This window comes from Hemibagrus wyckioides, linkage group LG27 (genome assembly GCF_019097595.1).
Source record: "Hemibagrus wyckioides isolate EC202008001 linkage group LG27, SWU_Hwy_1.0, whole genome shotgun sequence".
Classification (NCBI taxonomy): Eukaryota; Metazoa; Chordata; class Actinopteri; order Siluriformes; family Bagridae; genus Hemibagrus; species Hemibagrus wyckioides.
In genome coordinates, this window is record NC_080736.1 from 3105462 (window position 1) to 3126031 (window position 20570).

General features: G+C 40.4%; 1 protein-coding gene across 3 annotated transcripts; it reads right to left on the reverse strand.

Moving 5' to 3' along the window:
• Positions 1 to 99: 99 nt before the first annotated feature.
• On the reverse strand, positions 100 to 16871 carry golm2 (golgi membrane protein 2). Of its 3 annotated transcripts, XM_058381855.1 has the most exons (11): positions 15549 to 16871; positions 14744 to 14851; positions 10012 to 10066; positions 9479 to 9581; positions 7736 to 7826; positions 4933 to 5053; positions 4201 to 4284; positions 3763 to 4122; positions 3291 to 3407; positions 2577 to 2744; positions 100 to 283 (listed from the first exon to the last, which is right to left on the reverse strand). In XM_058381855.1, the coding sequence occupies exons 1-11, from the start codon at positions 15765 to 15767 to the stop codon at positions 207 to 209; spliced, it is 1503 nt and encodes a 500-aa protein (XP_058237838.1). In that variant the 5' UTR covers positions 15768 to 16871; the 3' UTR covers positions 100 to 206. The 3 variants fall into 3 exon arrangements, with proteins under 3 accessions (XP_058237838.1, XP_058237839.1, XP_058237840.1); XM_058381856.1 differs by lacking the exon at positions 2577 to 2744 and having other exon boundaries at positions 15549 to 16870; XM_058381857.1 differs by lacking the exons at positions 14744 to 14851; positions 15549 to 16871 and adding an exon at positions 13042 to 13176.
• Between the last annotated feature and the right edge of the window lie 3699 nt (positions 16872 to 20570).

Consider the following 20570-nt stretch of genomic DNA (forward strand, 5'->3'; position numbering starts at 1 on the left):
AAAAAAAAATCCTTCGTTAAAATCCTTCTCTGAACGGAAACATGTCCGTGTCCACGCCGCGTTGAAATACAGCTCCAGCTAGGACGCGGGTTCAAGTAATTCTTGATATTTCATTTATTTTTATTACTATATTTTTTTTTGTTGCCGATCCAGTCTCGTACGTATGAATAATGAGAGACGTCTCGATTCGAGATTCCAGACCGAGGCTACAGGATGTCGATGGCTTGGTGTCGCTTGCCGTAGTCCACGCCGCGATCTCCTGGGACTTCCCGGTCTTCATCGTCTGGAATGGAAGGGAAGAGAGTTTAGGGAAAGAGGACAGCCATGAAACACACACACACACACACACACACACACACACAGATTACTTTACTACAAACTGCACTGCTATTAACAGCCTAAATTTCCAGCCTCTTGCGCCATCACTTCAAGATAATTCTAAATCTGTCCATCATATCATGTCTCATTTTTTTCAACAAAAAGCATTCGATGTGTAAACTTGTGCAAAAAGGCATGCATCAGAACTGCGATACAGTGAGACCGGTCAGATATTATGCTTTCAGGATGAAGAAAAGCCACTCTGATTGGACGGCGTCCGGATTTATTTATCTTTAGTAACTGTTTTTTTTTGTATAGAGTCCTTGGAGTCCTAGAATTGGTTTCTATTTTTGGAAATAATAAACTCAACAAATGGAGGATGTGGTAGCTTAGTGGTTAAAGTATTGGCCTGTTGATTTGAAGTTGTGAGCCTGAATCCCAGGCCCTTGAGCAAGGCCCTTAACCCTTAATTGCTCAGTTGTATAAAATGAGATAAATTGTAAGTCGCTCTGGATAAGGGTGTCCATCAAATGCCTTTCATTCATTTAAAAGTGTCTGTAGTCTCACTGCAGAATTAGTGTCATCAAATAGGAAAAGCAAAAAAAAACTCCTACATGTGACCTCGGTAAAGTCTCCTTCACTGTGTGTTCAGCAAATAACCTCAAATCTCACCTCAGACCTTAGCTAGTTGCAGCATCAACTGTAAACACAGCATCACACATCTTACCTTTAATTCAGACACACTGCAGGTATATGAGCGTCTGCTTTAGACCAATCCACGTAGATACATTCACTTGTTATATATTTAACACGGACTGTACAGACTCACTGCGCTGTCAAGGAACATACACTGTACCTCACTCATCACAGTTCGCTAACTAACTCACGGCTGAGAAAACAAACATGGAGGACAAAACATTTTTCACTTCTGAGGTGAGTCTTACTACCTGCCTCTTTTGCCCCCTCATCATGAGATGAATGACGTATCTATCTATCTATCTATCTATCTATCTATCTATCTATCTATCTATCTATCTATCTATCTATCTATCTATTTATCTATCGTGAGTAATGGTGATGATCTCCTCATCATGGCACCTGTTAGTGGGTGGGATATATTAGGCAGCAAGTGAACATTTTGTCCTCAAAGTTGATGTTAGAAGCAGGAAAAATGGACAAGTGTAAGGATTTGAGCGAGTTTGACCAAAAGGGCCAGATTGTGCTGGCTAGACCACTGGATCAGAGCATCTCCAAAACTGCAGCTCTTGTGGGGTGTTCCCGGTCTGCAGTGGTCAGTATCTATCAAAAGTGGTCCAAGGAAGGAACAGTGGTGAACCGGTGACAGGGTCATGGGCGGTCAAGACTCATTGATGCACGTGGGGAGAGAAGGCTGGCCCGTGTGATCCGATCCAAGAGACGAGCTACTGTTGCTCAAATTGCTGAAGAAGTTAATGCTGGTTCTGATAGAAAGGGGTCAGAATACACAGTGCAGGACGGGTCAGGGCTGTTTTGGCAGCAAAAAGCGGACCAACACAATATTAGGCAGATGGTCATAATGTTATGGCTGGTCAGTGTATACACATAATATAAAGAAAAATGTTTTTCAGCATCAGTAAAAAATTTTAAATCCAGTATTGTGGTTTCATTGGGAAGAAAGTTTTCTATAAACTATTTATTATCCATGCATTACATATATTTCATATATTTTTTCTCTTGCCCAAAGTCTTTGTGCACACACACACACGGCATCTATTCAACATGCATTACACCTGATCTCTGCACTCTAATCCATGCGTCTTAATTCACCTGGATTTCTGTTGGACTTTAAGACAATCCTTAATCTGATCTTTTTACATGACCGCTTCAACAATCTTGAAATAAAAAAATAAAAAAAATAAATAAATAAATACATAAATAAAGAAAGAAAGAAAGAAAGAAAGAAAGAAAGAAAGAAAAATGTTTTACTTGTGTACTTTGTCAAAATGTCTGAAAATGTTTCCTTGAAAGTGCACCTAAATGATGCAAGAGCAAGCAAAATCACGCGACCATGCGCACCAACCAACACACACACACAAAAACACACACACCACACTGACATCTCAGACATCTGCCCTCCCCACCAATGTGACTGCACACACAGCACTCTCCGGACTAAGCAGACAAGCGATGGCGGACATGAGAGAACGGAACGGGACAAGAGAGGACGGATGGAGGAGGAAGAGCGACGCGAGGGACGGCCGGCCATCTACCGGGCTCACCTTGGGCATCTTCCTCGCCGCCGTCGCCGTCCTCCTCCTCGTTGTAGGCCAGCTCGGCCTGCTTGTCGGCCTCGTACTCGCCCACGTTGCCGTCGTCCCCGTTGTAGTCCGCCAGCTTGGAGGTGCGCTGCGGATCTACGGGGGACTCGTTCTCATCAAAGAAGCGGCCTGAGCGGGGCGGAGAAAGAGAGAGAGAGAGAAGGAGAGAGAGAGAAGGAGAGAGAGAGTGAAGGAGAGAGGAACGAGGGGGGAAACAACATGGAGAGAAAGGAGAGGTCAGGATCGGTCAGGACCAGGAGAGAAGGCGGTGTGAAAGTGAACGAATTCATCCATTCATTCGTGAGAGGAGAAGTAGGAAGGAGAAAAGGGAAAGAGGGATGAAAAGAGGGATGTGGGAAGCAACTCTCACGCATGCGCACCTACACACCAGGGTCCTAACTGCTTTACGTCATGTTCTAATTATTAAAGACCAAAGGAACTCGCTCTAGAACCCACAAACACACACACACACACACACACACAACCCCCCTGAGTAATGAAAACCTTTTCTGCAAGGCTTTGCATGCTGTGACTATGTGTCTTTGCAGTCTCTCTCACACACACACACACACACACACACACCCCTGAGTAATGAAAACCTTTTCTGCAAGGCTTTCCTTGCTGTGACTACATGTCTTTGCAGCCACACACACACACAGCGCTGCTCATACTCACTCTGCCGATGTCGGAGTGGTGCAGGGGGGGCAGCGTCTCTCTGAGGATCGATGGCGTTGGCTTGAACCTGAGCAGGATTCGGGGGAGGAGGCAGAGCTGCACCAGGATTATCAGGATCTGCACACAGGAATAACGACAGAACAAAACCACCTCAACTATTTACATCTTCTAATAAACTTCAACCTTTAACCTAATATTTGAACGTACGTTTTCTTTAATATTGTAGCCGAATAGACGACTAAGTGACGAACAGGAACTTAAAGAGAGTAAAGATTTCCGTGGACACTAGAGAGTGAATTTTGGATTCTGATTGGTCCGAAGGTGTTAATTAAGCACCTCTGACAGAACTTCAGCTCCAGTTCCCAGGTTCTAATACATTATCGTTTCTATAGTAACAGCTCGTTCACAGGGACTCGTACCAATTTGCATACAATTAAAGAAATGTTCTGCCTAACGATGCTCTTCTGCTCACCTCTCATTTGGCGCCGCTGCTCTCCGAACTCGTCTGCTTGAACGTCTGCCTTGTTGCCTTCATTCGCCACTACAGGTCTGTCCATGAGTGGCTGAGGAACCTGCTGCTGGATTGGCGGGAGACCTTTTCCTGCTCCTCCGTCCTGGGGAAGGTCGGGACGGTCCAGAGGAAGTCCACGAGGAACATCAAACACTGGTTCCTCTCCAGCTCCAGCACCAGCTCCTGCTCTTGCTCCAGTGTCGATAGCAGCATCAGGTCCAGCATCAGGACCTGCACCAGCTCCAGCCTGTTTGACCTGCAGCACCAACGCCGGTTCCGCTGGCACGGCATGCTGCGCTGTGATGGCTGGCTTTTTCAAAGCTGAGGAAACATCAGCTGATATTTTACATTCCTTTTGTTTTGGAGGAGAAACAAATCTGCTGCATTGTTAATACTCACCAAACTGCATTTCATCCAACTTTCCCACTTCACTGTCTTCAATACCAGGCATTCCAGCATCACTTCCTGGTTTCCCCAAATCCTCTGTGTCAGAAAGAGAGAGAGAGTGAGCGAGAGAGAGGGGAAAGAGGGACATCCACAGAAAAACAGAGTGAGAGAGAAGACAGATAGTACATCAGGAGAAAAAAATAGATAGTGGGGCAGACAGACCAAGAGAGAGAGAGAGAGAGGTGTATCCACAGAGAAACAGACCGATAGTAAATCAAAGAGACAGAGAGAAACAGAGAAAGAAAGAAAGAAAGAAAGAAAGAAAAAGAAAGAAAGAAAGAAAGAAAGAAAGAAAGAAATTGGGGGTTTGTGTGAGAGAGATAAAGAGAGAGGAAGACAGGAGAAAATCAACCGACACAGAGAGATACAAGAGAGACAGACAGTAAGTAAGAGAGAGAGAGGGAGAGAGATATATCCACAGAGAAAGAGTGAGAGAGACCGACAAACAGTAAGAGTGGAACAGACAGAAAGAACGAAAGAAAGACAGACAGAGTAAGTCAGGGAGAAAAAAAAAAAATAAGAGTGAGAGAGTGAGAGTAAGTAAGAGAAAGAGAGAGAAATAAAAATACATAGAAAACCAGAATATTCATCCATGAATAATAATAATAATAATAATCATGTCCAGATCCGGTCAGAGACATAAACAGTGTGCCAGGTTTCAGCGGGCAGTACAGACAGCTCTACCTTTCATCTCGGGCTTGTTGTGTCGCTGTGTGGCCACTGGGTGGTGCTCTACTGCCGTCTCTGTACCTCGCTCAGGCGGAGCAGCCTCTGCACCAGCTTTACGAATCTCCACCGAATGTTCCTTAAAGGAAAAGAAGTGCACATTAATTTACTTTTTAAAATAATATTCATCCTGATATTTAGTTTCCGTAGGAGTTGCTAGAGAAATGCTAGAAAACCCTAACACAGTGAATCAGAACAAAAAAAACAAATGAAAATCATTCCCGGAATGAAGCATTTAACCAGGAAGAAGGAAGTGGGAGAAAAAAAATCTAAGCTTAGGTAAAGTTTTTATTGTTTAAAGTAGAAATGGATGATATCAGGATATGAATTATGATGTGATATGATAGAGAGAGAAATTTATTACATATTTATCAGGATATAGTGTGATAGTGCGAGTGAAAAGATTTTATGTAGTGTTTTGTGAAATGATTTATCACGATATTGATATGACATCGGATCGCTCCGCTCTAACACAACGCCTCGTCAGAGTCGAACGGGAACGCTTCCAAAAGTTCAGGAACCTATTTTCAGACCAGGAACTACTTTAGCCTAGGATTTAAAAATGACTTTAGCTAACAAATGTCATAAAAACTTGTCTGACTCCAAAAACCGGTCAGGGATTGAGCGTCAAAGTGGAATGACGAGATTTTGTGGCTCGTAAAATAAATGGGAAAATGATGAGTGCCTCACGTGAGCCGGAGAAGTTTTTCTAGATGGGAATTTTTGCAGAATTTCATAGAATTTATATGAAATGTGAAGCATTATGATTAAAAGAGTGATGGAATCGCTGAAAGAGACAGAGAGAGAAAGAGACAGACACAGAGAGAGAGAGAGAGAGAGACATCCATAGAGAAACAGAGTGAGAGAGACAGACAGTATAACAAAGAAAACAAAGAGAAAGAGAGATAGTGGGACAGTCAGAGAAAAAAAGAGAGAGAAAGAAACAGAGAAAGATAGAGCAAGAGAGACAGAGAGAAAAGAAAGAGAGAGGGATTGGGGGGGTTAAAGATAAAGAGAGAGGAAGACAGGAGAAAACAAAAAACAGATGTAAGAGAGACAGACAGTAAGTAAGAGAGAGAGAGAGAAAGTCAGAGAGAGAAAAAAAGAGAGTGAGAGTAATAAGTGAAAGTGAAAGAGAGAGAAAGAGCAGGAGAGAGAGACATCCACAGAGAAACAGTGAGAGACAGAAATGTGAGGTGATAAATATTTATTACAGCTGTTATTACAGCTGGGTTGTGATGTCCGGCTCCGTAATAAACGGTGGGTTGTGATGTCCGGCTCCGTAATAAACGGTGGGTTGTGATGTCCGGCTCCGTAATAAACGGTGGGTTGTGATGTCCGGCTCCGTAATAAACGGTGGGTTGTGATGTCCGGCTCCGTAATAAACGGTGGGTTGTGATGTCCGGCTCTGTAATAAACGGTGTATAAACGGTGGGTTGTGATGTCCGGCTCTGTAATAAACGGTGGGTTGTGATGTCCGGCTCTGTAATAAACGGTGGGTTGTGATGTCCGGCTCTGTAATAAACGGTGTATAAACGGTGGGTTGTGATGTCCGGCTCTGTAATAAACGGTGGGTTGTGATGTCCGGCTCTGTAATAAACGGTGGGTTGTGATGTCCGGCTCTGTAATAAACGGTGGGTTGTGATGTCCGGCTCTGTATTTAACGGTGGGTTGTGATGTCCGGCTCTGTAATAAACGGTGGGTTGTGATGTCCGGCTCTGTAATAAACGGTGGGTTGTGATGTCCGGCTCTGTAATAAACGGTGGGTTGTGATGTCCGGCTCTGTAATAAACGGTGGGTTGTGATGTCCGGCTCTGTAATAAACGGTGTATAAACGGTGGGTTGTGATGTCCGGCTCTGTAATAAACGGTGTATAAACGGTGGGTTGTGATGTCCGGCTCTGTAATAAACGGTGGGTTGTGATGTCCGGCTCTGTAATAAACGGTGTATAAACGGTGGGTTGTGATGTCCGGCTCTGTAATAAACGGTGGGTTGTGATGTCCGGCTCTGTAATAAACGGTGTATAAACGGTGGGTTGTGATGTCTGGCTCTGTAATAAACGGTGTATAAACGGTGGGTTGTGATGTCCGGCTCTGTAATAAACGGTGGGTTGTGATGTCTGGCTCTGTAATAAACGGTGTATAAACGGTGGGTTGTGATGTCTGGCTCTGTAATAAACGGTGTATAAACGGTGGGTTGTGATGTCTGGCTCTGTAATAAACGGTGGGTTGTGATGTCTGGCTCTGTAATAAACGGTGTATAAACGGTGGGTTGTGATGTCCGGCTCTGTAATAAACGGTGGGTTGTGATGTCTGGCTCTGTAATAAACGGTGTATAAACGGTGGGTTGTGATGTCCGGCTCTGTAATAAACGGTGTATAAACGGTGGTTTGTGATGTCTGGCTCTGTAATAAACGGTGGGTTGTGATGTCTGGCTCTGTAATAAACGGTGTATAAACGGTGGGTTGTGATGTCCGGCTCTGTAATAAACGGTGTATAAACGGTGGGTTGTGATGTCCGGCTCTGTAATAAACGGTGGGTTGTGATGTCTGGCTCTGTAATAAACGGTGTATAAACGGTGGGTTGTGATGTCCGGCTCTGTAATAAACGGTGTATAAACGGTGGGTTGTGATGTCCGGCTCTGTAATAAACGGTGTTTAAATGCCGCTTGTTCTGACGTTAATAAAGCTTTAGTTTCTTCAGCAGGTGGTAACCATGTCTGGAAACATGTACAAGTTTGTGACAGGTGTGTGTGTGTTTACCTTTTTTAATTTGGAAGCTGTCTCTTCCAGTAGCTTCTTGCTCTCCTCGTACTCGTCTTTGAGCTGCGCAATCTGTCGGCCGCACTGCAGGCTACACACACACACAGGTTTATTATGTAAATAAAAACCAGAAAAATGACAAACACAGCACATGAAACAGGAGCTTCTTCATTAATAATTTAAAAACAAGCAGTATCTTCAAAGCCTCATGTTTTTCTAATGTTGTTTTTTCTATTCATCTATTTAAATCATTAAATCCGTACAAGTTTTAGAACAGATTTTGAAGTGAATAATGTAATACACCTGGGACATGATTACAGAGCACATAGGAGCGGCACACCGGCCAATCACAGGCACTCGTGAGCTCAGGTATGAGGAAGAGGGCAGAGTGTGTTATGCCTCTCTGTGCTCCGGGGCTGGGATCAGACTGTGAATTTATCTTATATCAGTTCCTCAAGGATCCTGTGATGAAGCGATCACAGAAATGAACGCAAAATCGATCAAACTCTTGTGATATTCTGTGCAGATGTGTTTTTTCCCCGCAAATTTAAGCTGAGATGTGTCATGTGACATCACAACATGCGTTCAGTTGAATCCCTCTCCCATTCACGTGTGTGGACTGTGAGTACAGCTCTCATAGAGAGTCATTACAAACACTATATTATAGAAAGTTTTGGGACGTCTGCCTTTACATGCACATGAATGTAATATGGAGTTGTCCAGCCCTTTACAGCTATAACAGCTTCAACTCTTCTGGGAAGGATTTCCACAAGGTTTAGGAGTGTGTTTATGGGAATTTTTGACCGTTCCTCTAGAAGTGCATTTGTAAGGTCATGGACTGATGTTGGACGAGAAGGTCTGGATCACAGTCTCCGCTCTAATTCATCCCAAAGGTGTTCTATGGGGTTGAGGTCAGGACTCTGTGCAGGCCAGTCAAGTTCCTCCACACCAAACTCACTCATCCATGTCTTTATGGACCTTGCTTTGGTCACTGGTGTGCAGTCATGTTGGAACAGGAAGGGGTCATCCCCAAACTGTTCCCACAAAGAGCATGAAATTGTCCAAAATGTCTTGGTATGAAGCTGAAGCATTAAGAGTTCCTTTCACTGGAACTAAGGGGCCGAGCCCAACACCTGAACTCTATGATTTGGAGGGGTGTCCCAAAACGTTTGGCAATATGTTCTATGTGTCTTTACTACTAAGAGATTAAAAGAAGACTCCTGTGCTTGCGATTTCACTAATTCAAGCAGTTTATCACCAAAATATAAATTAATAAATAAATGAATGAATGAATAATTAAATAAATAAATCCCACAAAATTTTTTGAAAAACATAAAATAAATATAAATAATTAAAATAAAAAAATTCAACATTTCTGGCCGCAATAATCACAAAAAAAAATACTCGACTCTCAAATTGCTTCTACACCGTCTACTTCATACTGCAGCCTTATTTAAGAAATATTTTTTCACCTGTATTTAATCTTAATATCTGCATTTTTTTAAAGGATCAAGCTCATTATGTTCAACCCTTTTGTTTTATTGTATTAAATCACTGTCAGTTTAGGAAACTGAGGAAAAAAATGTAAAAAATCAGCTTTTTTGAGATTTTCAGTGTTGAGCAGACTGAGATTCAGGGAAGAAATCATCCTTGAAAGCAGGGTGTGCCAATTGATTAAAAATAAAAAAATAAAAATAAATAATAATAAAAAATTCATAAATCTTGCTCTGCAGCTTGGCTCACCTCTCATACTCCATCTTCCTCTCGAGATTAGTGTTGTTCTTCTTCACCTCCTTCAGCTGCTCCTCCTGCCTAATAATCTCATCCCTCATCTCCTTCACCTGCTCTGCACACACACAGACGCACACACACACACACACACACACATTACAAACTGCTTCACGATTCTATCCACATTAAAAGTTCTGTGACTAAATTAAACCATTAAATTAAACAAACTAATTAAACATGCAAAAAAATTCCAGGAAACCATTACTGTTATATTTGATGTTGAATATAAATTATAATATAATATAATTATGTTTGCATATTAAACTAACAAACATACACATTAAAAATGCATTTATTAGTTTGGTAAAATAAAAGCAGAGTTCCAGTGGCTGTTTGTTTGGTCAGTAAATCGTTTTAAAGCCACGCACTGGTTCTTTTTTACGCTGCTATACGGCGGATCCTGGCAGTATTTAACGAGGTCGTTTTATTTATGTATAGAATTAGAAGTGCAGTAGAAGAGAGGGGTCAGATTCCTCTGGTCTTACCTTTCAGCCGGGTGATATCCGTGGTCTTCTGTGCGAGTTCACTCTGCTGCTTCATCTAGAAAACACAACACGGAGGACTTAAGCTGTAAAACTTTATCAGGTCTTATTTACTGAACCACAGCTTTATTAACGGCTGGACAGAACAACCAGTGACCATTACGATGTGATGATAAAATAACCGACAGTGTTTTTATATTAATGAACTCCTCAGCCTCTGTGAATTCTGAAATCTGATTGGTCATTCATAAAAAAATAAAATAAAAGGACTGTGACACACAATACATAAAACAAACATATATGGCACATTCTGCTCCCGTTATACACAAAGAAGACTTGTGCACATCTGCACTTTAAAGATGGACAGTACCACTGCTTCTCATCACCTCATTTCCCTCCATGACCTCCCCGTACTGCTGCTGTCTGCACATTTATTGCACACTATACACCTTATACAGTTTACATTACATCTTTTTTATACATATTCTATATACATATAATACCCTACCTTACTTTACTTATATTAATATTTTATTTTTTACCTACTGTGGAAAATTGTAGTTTTTTATATTCTGTATTTTATATTTTACATTTTATCCTTGTCCTTATTCCTTTTTTCTTTTTAATGGGTCAAAACAGTCGTGTAAGCATTTCACTGCATATCATACTGTGTACGATTATGTATGTGACAAATAAAATTTGGCTTAATAAACCGTGTTACTAGCTGTTTATGTAAATAATTTTGATAGAGTAAATATTTATTGTCGGTAATATAATTATCGGTTTCTTTCAGTTGCATAAACTTAAAATAATTGATATGTAATCGTATTTTTTTTTTTATCAGTAAATAAAGATCCCTAAAATTTACGACTCGATTATTGAAATAAAAAAAAGTGATTTAAAAAAAATTAATAATCAATTATTAAAATTGAAAAGCTTAAAAAAAAAATGCAGTAAAAAATTATGAGACGATATAATGGCTTTATAAACTGTGTTACTAACTGTTTATGAACGTTTATGCAAATAATTACAATGGTGGGTAAATATTCTAATTTTATTTGTCAAATAACTTTGATAAAGTAATCGATATATTAGTTTCTACTAAATGTATGAATCTAAAATAATTGATTTGCAATTGTATTTTAATTAATCATTAAATATAGTACCTTAGAAATTATGACCCCGGGTACGACATTTTTCGGATACAATTTTTTATTTATTTATTTGCAAGTTTTTAGTATCAGACATAAAGCTGTTACTGTAAAGTCGACACTAAATATAGTAATAAATGTTGATTATTTTCCTGCAGCAGTGTTTTATTCCTTACATAAACACCTGCCAAAGTAAATCAGGAGTCTATGCTTTTTTACCAAGTCCACTTGCTATATTAGCTATAAACTGTTGCACTTTATTCCAACACGTCTTCAAGAGTCACGTTTTTCTGTCTTGCCACATCGCCTACCAGTAACGCAACCTACATCCTGTACAATTAAATCATAAAACCATGAGATGTAGATTAAAAACCAAGACAATACTCAAGCGCCTGGTAACTGCTTCCTGAACCAGTTCTAACCGGACACGCCGCATTTTTTTGCTCCAATGCACCTCTACCCCTATATTCTGTGCTCTTAATGGTTTGAATCCGGGGAGAGATTGAAAAATGTGGGCCTTCCAGTTTTAAAGAAAGCTGGAATGGTCATTTGGTGACGAAAGACAGAGCTGGAAGGGCAGGAGGACATGAACATGCAAATGGAGTTTGCTTTGTGCACGAGACGCACAACCCCTTGAGCAAACATCCGTGATTGTGTGGTTTTTAGCATGAATGGCACGACGGACAGGACACGCCCCTTCAGCTGGAGACCTCCGAAGCGCAGTCCAGGATGCATATTAATACAAAGGACAAAAGGAGGACTGGACCCCAGAGAAGTGAGCCAGGACACTGTGGTGGGGTTTCCTGGCCACACACAGATGGGTCACATGACTACGGAGCAGGAGAGCTCCTTCACACATCAGCGCTGCTTCTGAACTTGTTCAAAATTCCCTTGAATCACTTATAAGTGAGCTTCATAACTTCTGTCCAGCCTCTCTCATGACACTGACCCCTAAAATTGATACACAATCCTGCAATAAACATTAAGCCTTACACAAAACAAAGACTTGTTTTAAAACAAAACTTCAAAGTGCATAATCACTTAAAGAGTCATTTGGGTCACAAAGCAGATGAAATACCGGTGAATCCAGAAGAACCTGCTCTGTTAAACCTGTGCCTGAGGGCTTCGACATGACACCACTGCTTCTGCAATGTGGCATCCTAATTAACGTACCATGTGTCACTGTCACCTTTAAAGCACACTTGAAGCACCAGAAAAGAAATAATTCAGAAGAGAAGAGCGTTCGGTATTTCAGCTTTGGTTTAAATGTAGCTGTGTCATGTAGATCCTATCAGACCATCAGTTTTTAGGTGAGCAAAAATACCTGAATAGGTGACAGATTTGTCCTGTTTGTTTAGAATGATTGTTTTAGCAATACATAGCTATGAATCATCTACGGAGAAGAAGAAACCATTGGTGTATTTCAGCACCGAACTAGCTGGTCAAAGAAAACAGCATCTGGTGACAGAAACGCTACGAACCGTGAAGAACAACCTGAGAACAATAGGCAGGAACAATAGGTAGTGGTAGATCAAGCATGTTATTTAAAGCTCTGGGTTGTTCATTGGAAGATTGGTCTTCAAGCCCCAGCACCATCAAGTTGCCATCATTGGGCCCTCAACCTCCCTCCTGCTCCAGGGGCGCTGCATCATGGCTGACCCTGTGCTCTGATCCTAACCCTCCAAGGATGTTATATGGAAAGACAGAATTCACTGTGCAGTAATGTATACATGACAAACAAAGGCTTAACATAACTGAACCAACAACTTCTGGCATGGGTGAAGTCATCACAATCCATCGTTAGAAGATTCAGAGGACATACCTCCAAATACAAACCTCTCATCCGCAGTAAGAATCAGAAGAAACCCAGACCTCAACTTACAATGAAGTACAGAGCAGATCCACAAAAGTTCTGGAGGTGAAGCTCTACCATGATCTGCTCATGATCCAAAACATCCCATGAAGCCTGGTGGTGGTTAAGTGTCATGGCTCTGGCTTGCATGGCTGCTTCTGGAACGTTCTCTCTACTCTTTATATATGATGCAACTCATGATGGAAGCAAGTCTAGAGGAACATTCCGTCCAACAACAATTAAAACAAGACAATTATCTGAAACATGCTGCCAAGTTGACAAACCACTTCTACAGGGATAAAAAAGTGAAAGGTTTTATCTTGGCCAGGTCAATGAGTAGACCTCAACCCAACTGAGCAGCAGTTCAACTCCTGAAGAGAGAAACCGCTGCAATAAAAGCATCATATAAGAAGAAACTGACAACTTGGTGATGTCAGTAAAATCACCAGATGAGTAAAAGATGAAAAGACACACCACCAGCTCCATTCTTCTCTAAACATAGAAGAAAACTTTATTTACATTACATTTCTGGCATACACCCTTATCCAAAGCGACTTTTATACAACTGAGAGTAAATGGCCTTGCTCAGGGGCCCAGTAGTGCCACTTTGGTGGACCTGGGATTTGACCTCACAACCTTCTGATCAGTAGTCCATCACCTCGACCACTAAGCACTAATATTTCTGTGGCATTTACTGAACAGTCCTGTTATAATGCTTCATAAGCCTTAAAATAACGCTTCACAATGATCCACAAAGCTTCATAAAGTTCCATAAGGCTTCACGAAGATCCATAAGGCTTCACAGAGATCCTTAAGGCTTCACATTACAGTATGCTTCATAAAGCCTTAAAACTATTTCCTTGGCATTTACTGGACAGTCTTGTTATAAGCCTTCACAAGCCTTCAAATAATGCTTCACACAGATCCATAAGGCTTCACAAAGATCCATAAGGCTTTGTAAAGGATCCATAAGGCTTCATAAAGGATCCATAAGGCTTCACAAGCATCCTTAAGGCTTAACAAAGATTCTCAAGGCTTCAGAAAGGATCCATAAGACTTCACAAACATCCCTAAGGCTTTACAAACATCCCTATGGCTTCACAAACATCCCTAAGGCTTCATAAAAGTATTTCACTACATGTCGTACTGTGTATGATTTCGCATGTGACAAATAAGATTTTATTTGTCACATGCGAAATCATACACAGTTTGAATTTGAGTTTGAATTTGAATTTGATAAAGCCTTAAGGGCTCCATAAAGCTTCATAAAGGAGGTGTAAAAGAACAGGCACGCTCGTGTTAACATAATTATGTAATCTATGTACCACGCCTAATGACAGCGAACAAAGAGAATTAATCTACAAACTGCTCTCTGAAAAGATCAAGACGAAGAGTGACACCATCTTCCTAGAACACCAAACGCGTTCCATGCGAGTTCCAAACGCGTTCCATGCGAGTTCCAAACGCGTTCCATGCGAGTTCCAAACGCGTTCCATGCGAGTTCCAAACGCGTTCCATGCGAGTGAAGGAGCAGCGACGTGGATGTGCAGGGAAACAGTCGCACGCAAGAGTGAGAGAGCTTAGCGCGAAAGTCCGTCAACATTAAACTCCACCCTGTATAAAATACTTTCCCACTGATTCACAGTTAGCTGCAATTAAATGGTGTATAAAGTTGAATGTTTTGCTTACGGCCCCTTTAAAGCACGCGAGTTAGTTGTCTGAGAGAACCCACCTTTTCATCTGTACACTTTTTCACCAGCGCGTCCCTCGCCTGCAGTTTACCCTCCAGCACACTGTAGTCACCGTCCTTCTGGTCGATCTGACGCCGGTGTGTGTCCACCTGCAGGACAGAGCGAAATGATTTACCCTGTACTACGGTCAATGACTTGCAAAAGAAGTATCAGTCGTTTGATCGGCCAATCGTGTGGCTGCAGAAATCCTTCTGGATGATAGCGGGTTTAATTAGCTGATTAAACCCGCTATCATCCAGATGGATTTGAGTGAACAGGAAAACTACGCTGACTTAAATAACCACTATTGAGAAACGTGGTGAGCAGAAAAGCATCTCAAACTGCATCAGACAGGAATCTGACCTTACAGGCTGAGATCAGACAAAGAGAAGGAGAAATTTTTATTCCAGAGATATTCTCATGTCTGATATGAACATGAAGCTTAATTTTAAATGGCCTGGTTTTAAATGATGTGACATAATTGGCCAACTTGGTAATTACAGGGTTCCTGTTTAAATAGCAGGTAAAAGTAAAATGTCAGTGAATAACTGTACATAGACCTGTCTTATCACTTATACCTGCTGACTTGATATTTGGAATGTATCAGAGAAGGAAAAGTGGCATCATGCCATCTCTAATTTTGTAATATTTTAGGATTAACTATTCACTCGCGCAACCATGCATTCAGTGGATAGTCTTGTCATAATGATGATAAGCCTTTCTAATGGAGCCTGCGTCATAATAACGCTTCACAAAGCTCCATAAGATTCATAAAGCGTTTCATAAAGCTTCATATGAGTCTCTGACCTGCAGCACCAGCTCGGAGTTGCGCTTCTCCAGGCGGCTGCGCGCGGCGTCCGTGCGCTTCACCTGCGCGTGCACCTCGGCCAGCTCATCCAGCGCGCGCCCGTACAGCCGCGACAAGCTCCAGTAGTTGTAGCTCAGCAGGATGAGAATCACCATCATGCCGATCAGGATGAAGGACGGGAGCCGACCTCCGCGGCGATTCGCTCCGAACCCGACCATGGTCAACGGGACAGAAAGAAAAATAAAATAAAAAGGAAACGCGCGCGAGACCGGACGGGGTTCTCTACTTTCTAGCCAATGAGTTGTCTAAAAATGGCGCATATTTGAATAAAACGGATTTTTCTCTGTGATTCATTCAAACCCTTCCAGGACGATGTGAAGCCACACGCACACACTTCAGAAGAGTGTGAACGCTACTGGACTCTTCTTCCCCTTCCGCACAGTTGGCGTTTTTTCCCCCCAACCTTCTCTCTTATTTCATTTCCTTGTTTGCATGAAGAGCAGCGCGTGCCTCAAACCTGCCTATGTGGCGTGTCCCAACATACACACATCAATTTACACGTGCATCAAAATGCATTAAAATCATATTTTCTGAAAAGGGAAGTTTGCATGCACTAAACTTTGCATAAACACAAAAACAACCAGCTTTGTCAAGTATAAGGCTAAAAATGTGCGCGTGCGTTATTTATTTTTCCGTTGTTGTTACAGAATCACTCAAACCGTGCACTGGCGTTGTTTTATTACTGACCAATAAATACAGTCCTGATTTTTTTGTGCACAACAAACAAAAAACAATTTCTGTTTATTTTATTTTATTTTTTTTTAGAAATTGTACAAGCACAACAAAATGGCTAGCTCAGTCCTATGTTGTGCCAACGGGACACCGAGCACTGGTGTTAGCGTTAGCATTATCCTATCCAGTGTTAGACACTTGATATGCGCTTAAATACAAACACGAAGCGCGTGCAATTCGAAAGACATGCATTAATAATAATTAAAAAAACAAACAACAACAACAACAACAATAAAAACAGCTATGCGCGTGCTGCTAGGTAATTCGCGTTGCTAGCCAACGTCAAACCGCAGCTAGTTCCCTCAAGAGCTAACTGACGTGACTAGCCCAATAAAACAAAGCACTCCAAAACACAGCCGCACGGAATTACCCCCGATAAACGACAATTCCACCCCCTAGGACGCGTCTTTGTTGCCCTTTTTTTTTACTCCGGTTTTGTTTTGCAGTCCCTGACAGTCTTAACGAAAAGCGTCAGAAGCAACGAAAAAGGTCGTCCATATCCAAGAATACGATGCAGACTGACAAGTGCAACAACCAATCAGAAAGCACGACTTTGGACCCTCAACGCTGATGATTGGATAGAGATGAAGTTCTCTGATATCTAATTGGATGCGGAACGATGGAAGGCGGGATTTGTATTAGGAAATTGTAATAAATCTGATCCTGAGCGGAGTGTGTTCCCTAGGCAAGTGATTCTCCTGGAAATGAAGGTGAGAGGCTGTAGTTTTACTTGCTGAGGAATAAAAAAGACTTTTATATTTTTGTGTGTGTTGTATCTTGTAACTGTCTAAGCTGCTGTAACACAAGAATTATCTATCTATCTATCTATCTATCTATCTATCTATCTATCTATCTATCTATCTATCTATCTATCTATCTATATGTGCACAAGTCTATCTATCTATCTATCTATCTATCTATCTATCTATCTATCTATCTATCTATCTATCTATCTATCTATATGTGCACAAGTCTATCTATCTATCTATCTATCTATCTATCTATCTATCTATCTATCTATCTATCTATCTATCTATCTATCTATATGTGCACAAGTCTATCTATCTATCTATCTATCTATCTATCTATCTATCTATCTATCTATCTATCTATCTATCTATCTATCTTTCTATCTATCTATATGTGCACAAGTCTATCTATCTATCTATCTATCTATCTATCTATCTATCTATCTATCTATCTATCTATCTATCTATCTATCTATCTATCTATCTATCTATATGTGCACAAGTCTATCTATCTATCTATCTATCTATCTATCTATCTATCTATCTATCTATCTATCTATCTATCTATCTATCTATCTATCTGCTCATTAATTTATTATTTTTGTCTATCTAATTTGCTTGTTTATTTGTTTAATCATCTATCTGTCTGTCTGTCTGTCTGTCTGTCTGTCTGTCTGTGTTCTTGTCTGTCTGTCCGTCCATCTATTTTTTTTTGGACCTTTGGTAAAAAAAAGGTGTCGTTTTGATCAAACACCAGCAAAATTGCTTTATTATTATTATTATTATTATTGTTGTTGTTGTTGTTGTTGCTGATGATTTTTTTTAGTTACTTATAATCTATAAGTAATCTTATAATCTAATCTATAACTTATAAGAGATCCCTCTTCTGTTTCTGTTTCTTCTGCACTTGCTGCTACAGTGGATAGATCCACACGGATACGCTAAAGATACAGACTTCCCTAAAACAGTACATGTTCCTAAATACGTGAATAATCTCTCCGGGATTATACAGATTAGTACTGCTGCTGTAGGCATAAAGACCTGTCGTGTATTCTTCATCCTTTCAGTACTTCAGTACTCCTTTCAGTACAGATAGATATAGATAGTACTTTACCACAAGTTACATCTGTATACTTTATAATCTCACCCAGAAGAGATCAGGTGGTGTTGTAGTGATGAAGTTTCCAGACTCAAATGCGGTGTCACAGATTTAAACAAGCTCTCTGCTGCCACCTGCTGGACGAACAATTCAGTTCACATTCAATTTTACCCTGCTGTTCATTTTTATATGTATTTTTTAACGAGAACGTCTGTTATAGAACGTCTGATATAATGATAGAACGTCTGATATAATGATAGAACGTCTGATATAATGATAGAACGTCTGATATAGAACATCTGATATAAACACTTTAGCATGTATATATTATTAAATATATTAATATATTAATACAAATGCTACTGTATAATATATGGATATACCCTCTTACAGGTAATGCTACATGAAAAAATAACATTTAAAAACATTTAAAACATAAAAGTGAAACAAACATAAGATGGGATAAATGATGATCAGGGATTAGTATTTGAGATAAATGGTGATCAGGGATTGGTATTTGGGATAAATGGTGATCAGGGATTGGTATTTGGGATAGATGATCAAGGATTAGTATTTGGGATAGATGATGATCAGGGATTGGTATTTGGGATAGATAGTGATCAGGGATTGGTATTTGGGATAAATGGTGATCAGGGATTGGTATTTGGGATAGATGATGATCAGGGATTGGTATTTGGGATAAATGATCAAGGATTAGTATTTGGGATAGATGATGATCAGGGATTGGTATTTGGGATAGATGATGATCAGGGATTGGTATTTGGGATAAATGATCAAGGATTAGTATTTGGGATAGATGATGATCAGGGATTGGTATTTGGGATAGATGATCAGGGATTGGTATTTGGGATAAATGATCAAGGATTAGTATTTGGGATAGATGATGATCAGGGATTGGTATTTGGGATAGATGATGATCAGGGATTGGTATTTGGGATAAATGATCAAGGATTAGTATTTGGGATAGATGATGATCAGGGATTGGTATTTGGGATAAATGATCAAGGATTAGTATTTGGGATAGATGATGATCAGGGATTGGTATTTGGGATAGATGGTGATCAGGGATTAGTATTTGGGATAGATGATGATCAGGGATTGGTATTTGGGATAGATAGTGATCAGGGATTGGTATTTGGGATAAATGATCAAGGATTAATATTTGGGATAGATGATGATCAGGGATTGGTATTTGGGATAGATGATGATCAGGGATTGGTATTTGGGATAAATGATCAAGGATTAGTATTTGGGATAGATGATGATCAGGGATTGGTATTTGGGATAGATGATGATCAGGGATTGGTATTTGGGATAGATGATGAAGGATTAGTATTTGGGATAGATGATGATCAGGGATTGGTATTTGGGATAGATGATGATCAGGGATTGGTATTTGGGATAGATAGTGATCAGGGATTGGTATTTGGGATAAATGATCAAGGATTAGTATTTGGGATAGATGATGATCAGGGATTGGTATTTGGGATAGATGATGATCAGGGATTGGTATTTGGGATAAATGATCAAGGATTAGTATTTGGGATAGATGATGATCAGGGATTGGTATTTGGGATAGATGATGATCAGGGATTGGTATTTGGGATAAATGATCAAGGATTAGTATTTGGGATAGATGATGATCAGGGATTGGTATTTGGGATAGATGATGATCAGGGATTGGTATTTGGGATAGATAGTGATCAGGGATTGGTATTTGGGATAAATGATCAAGGATTAATATTTGGGATAGATGATGATCAGGGATTGGTATTTGGGATAGATGATGATCAGGGATTGGTATTTGGGATAAATGATCAAGGATTAGTATTTGGGATAGATGATGATCAGGGATTGGTATTTGGGATAGATGATGATCAGGGATTGGTATTTGGGATAGATGATGAAGGATTAATATTTGGGATAGATGATGATCAGGGATTGGTATTTGGGATAGATGATGATCAGGGATTGGTATTTGGGATAGATAGTGATCAGGGATTGGTATTTGGGATAAATGATCAAGGATTAGTATTTGGGATAGATGATGATCAGGGATTGGTATTTGGGATAGATAGTGATCAGGGATTGGTATTTGGGATAAATGATCAAGGATTAGTATTTGGGATAGATGATGATCAGGGATTGGTATTTGGGATAGATGATGATCAGGGATTGGTATTTGGGATAAATGATCAAGGATTAGTATTTGGGATAGATGATGATCAGGGATTGGTATTTGGGATAGATGATGATCAGGGATTGGTATTTGGGATAGATGATGATCAGGGATTGGTATTTGGGATAAATGATCAAGGATTAGTATTTGGGATAGATGATGATCAGGGATTGGTATTTGG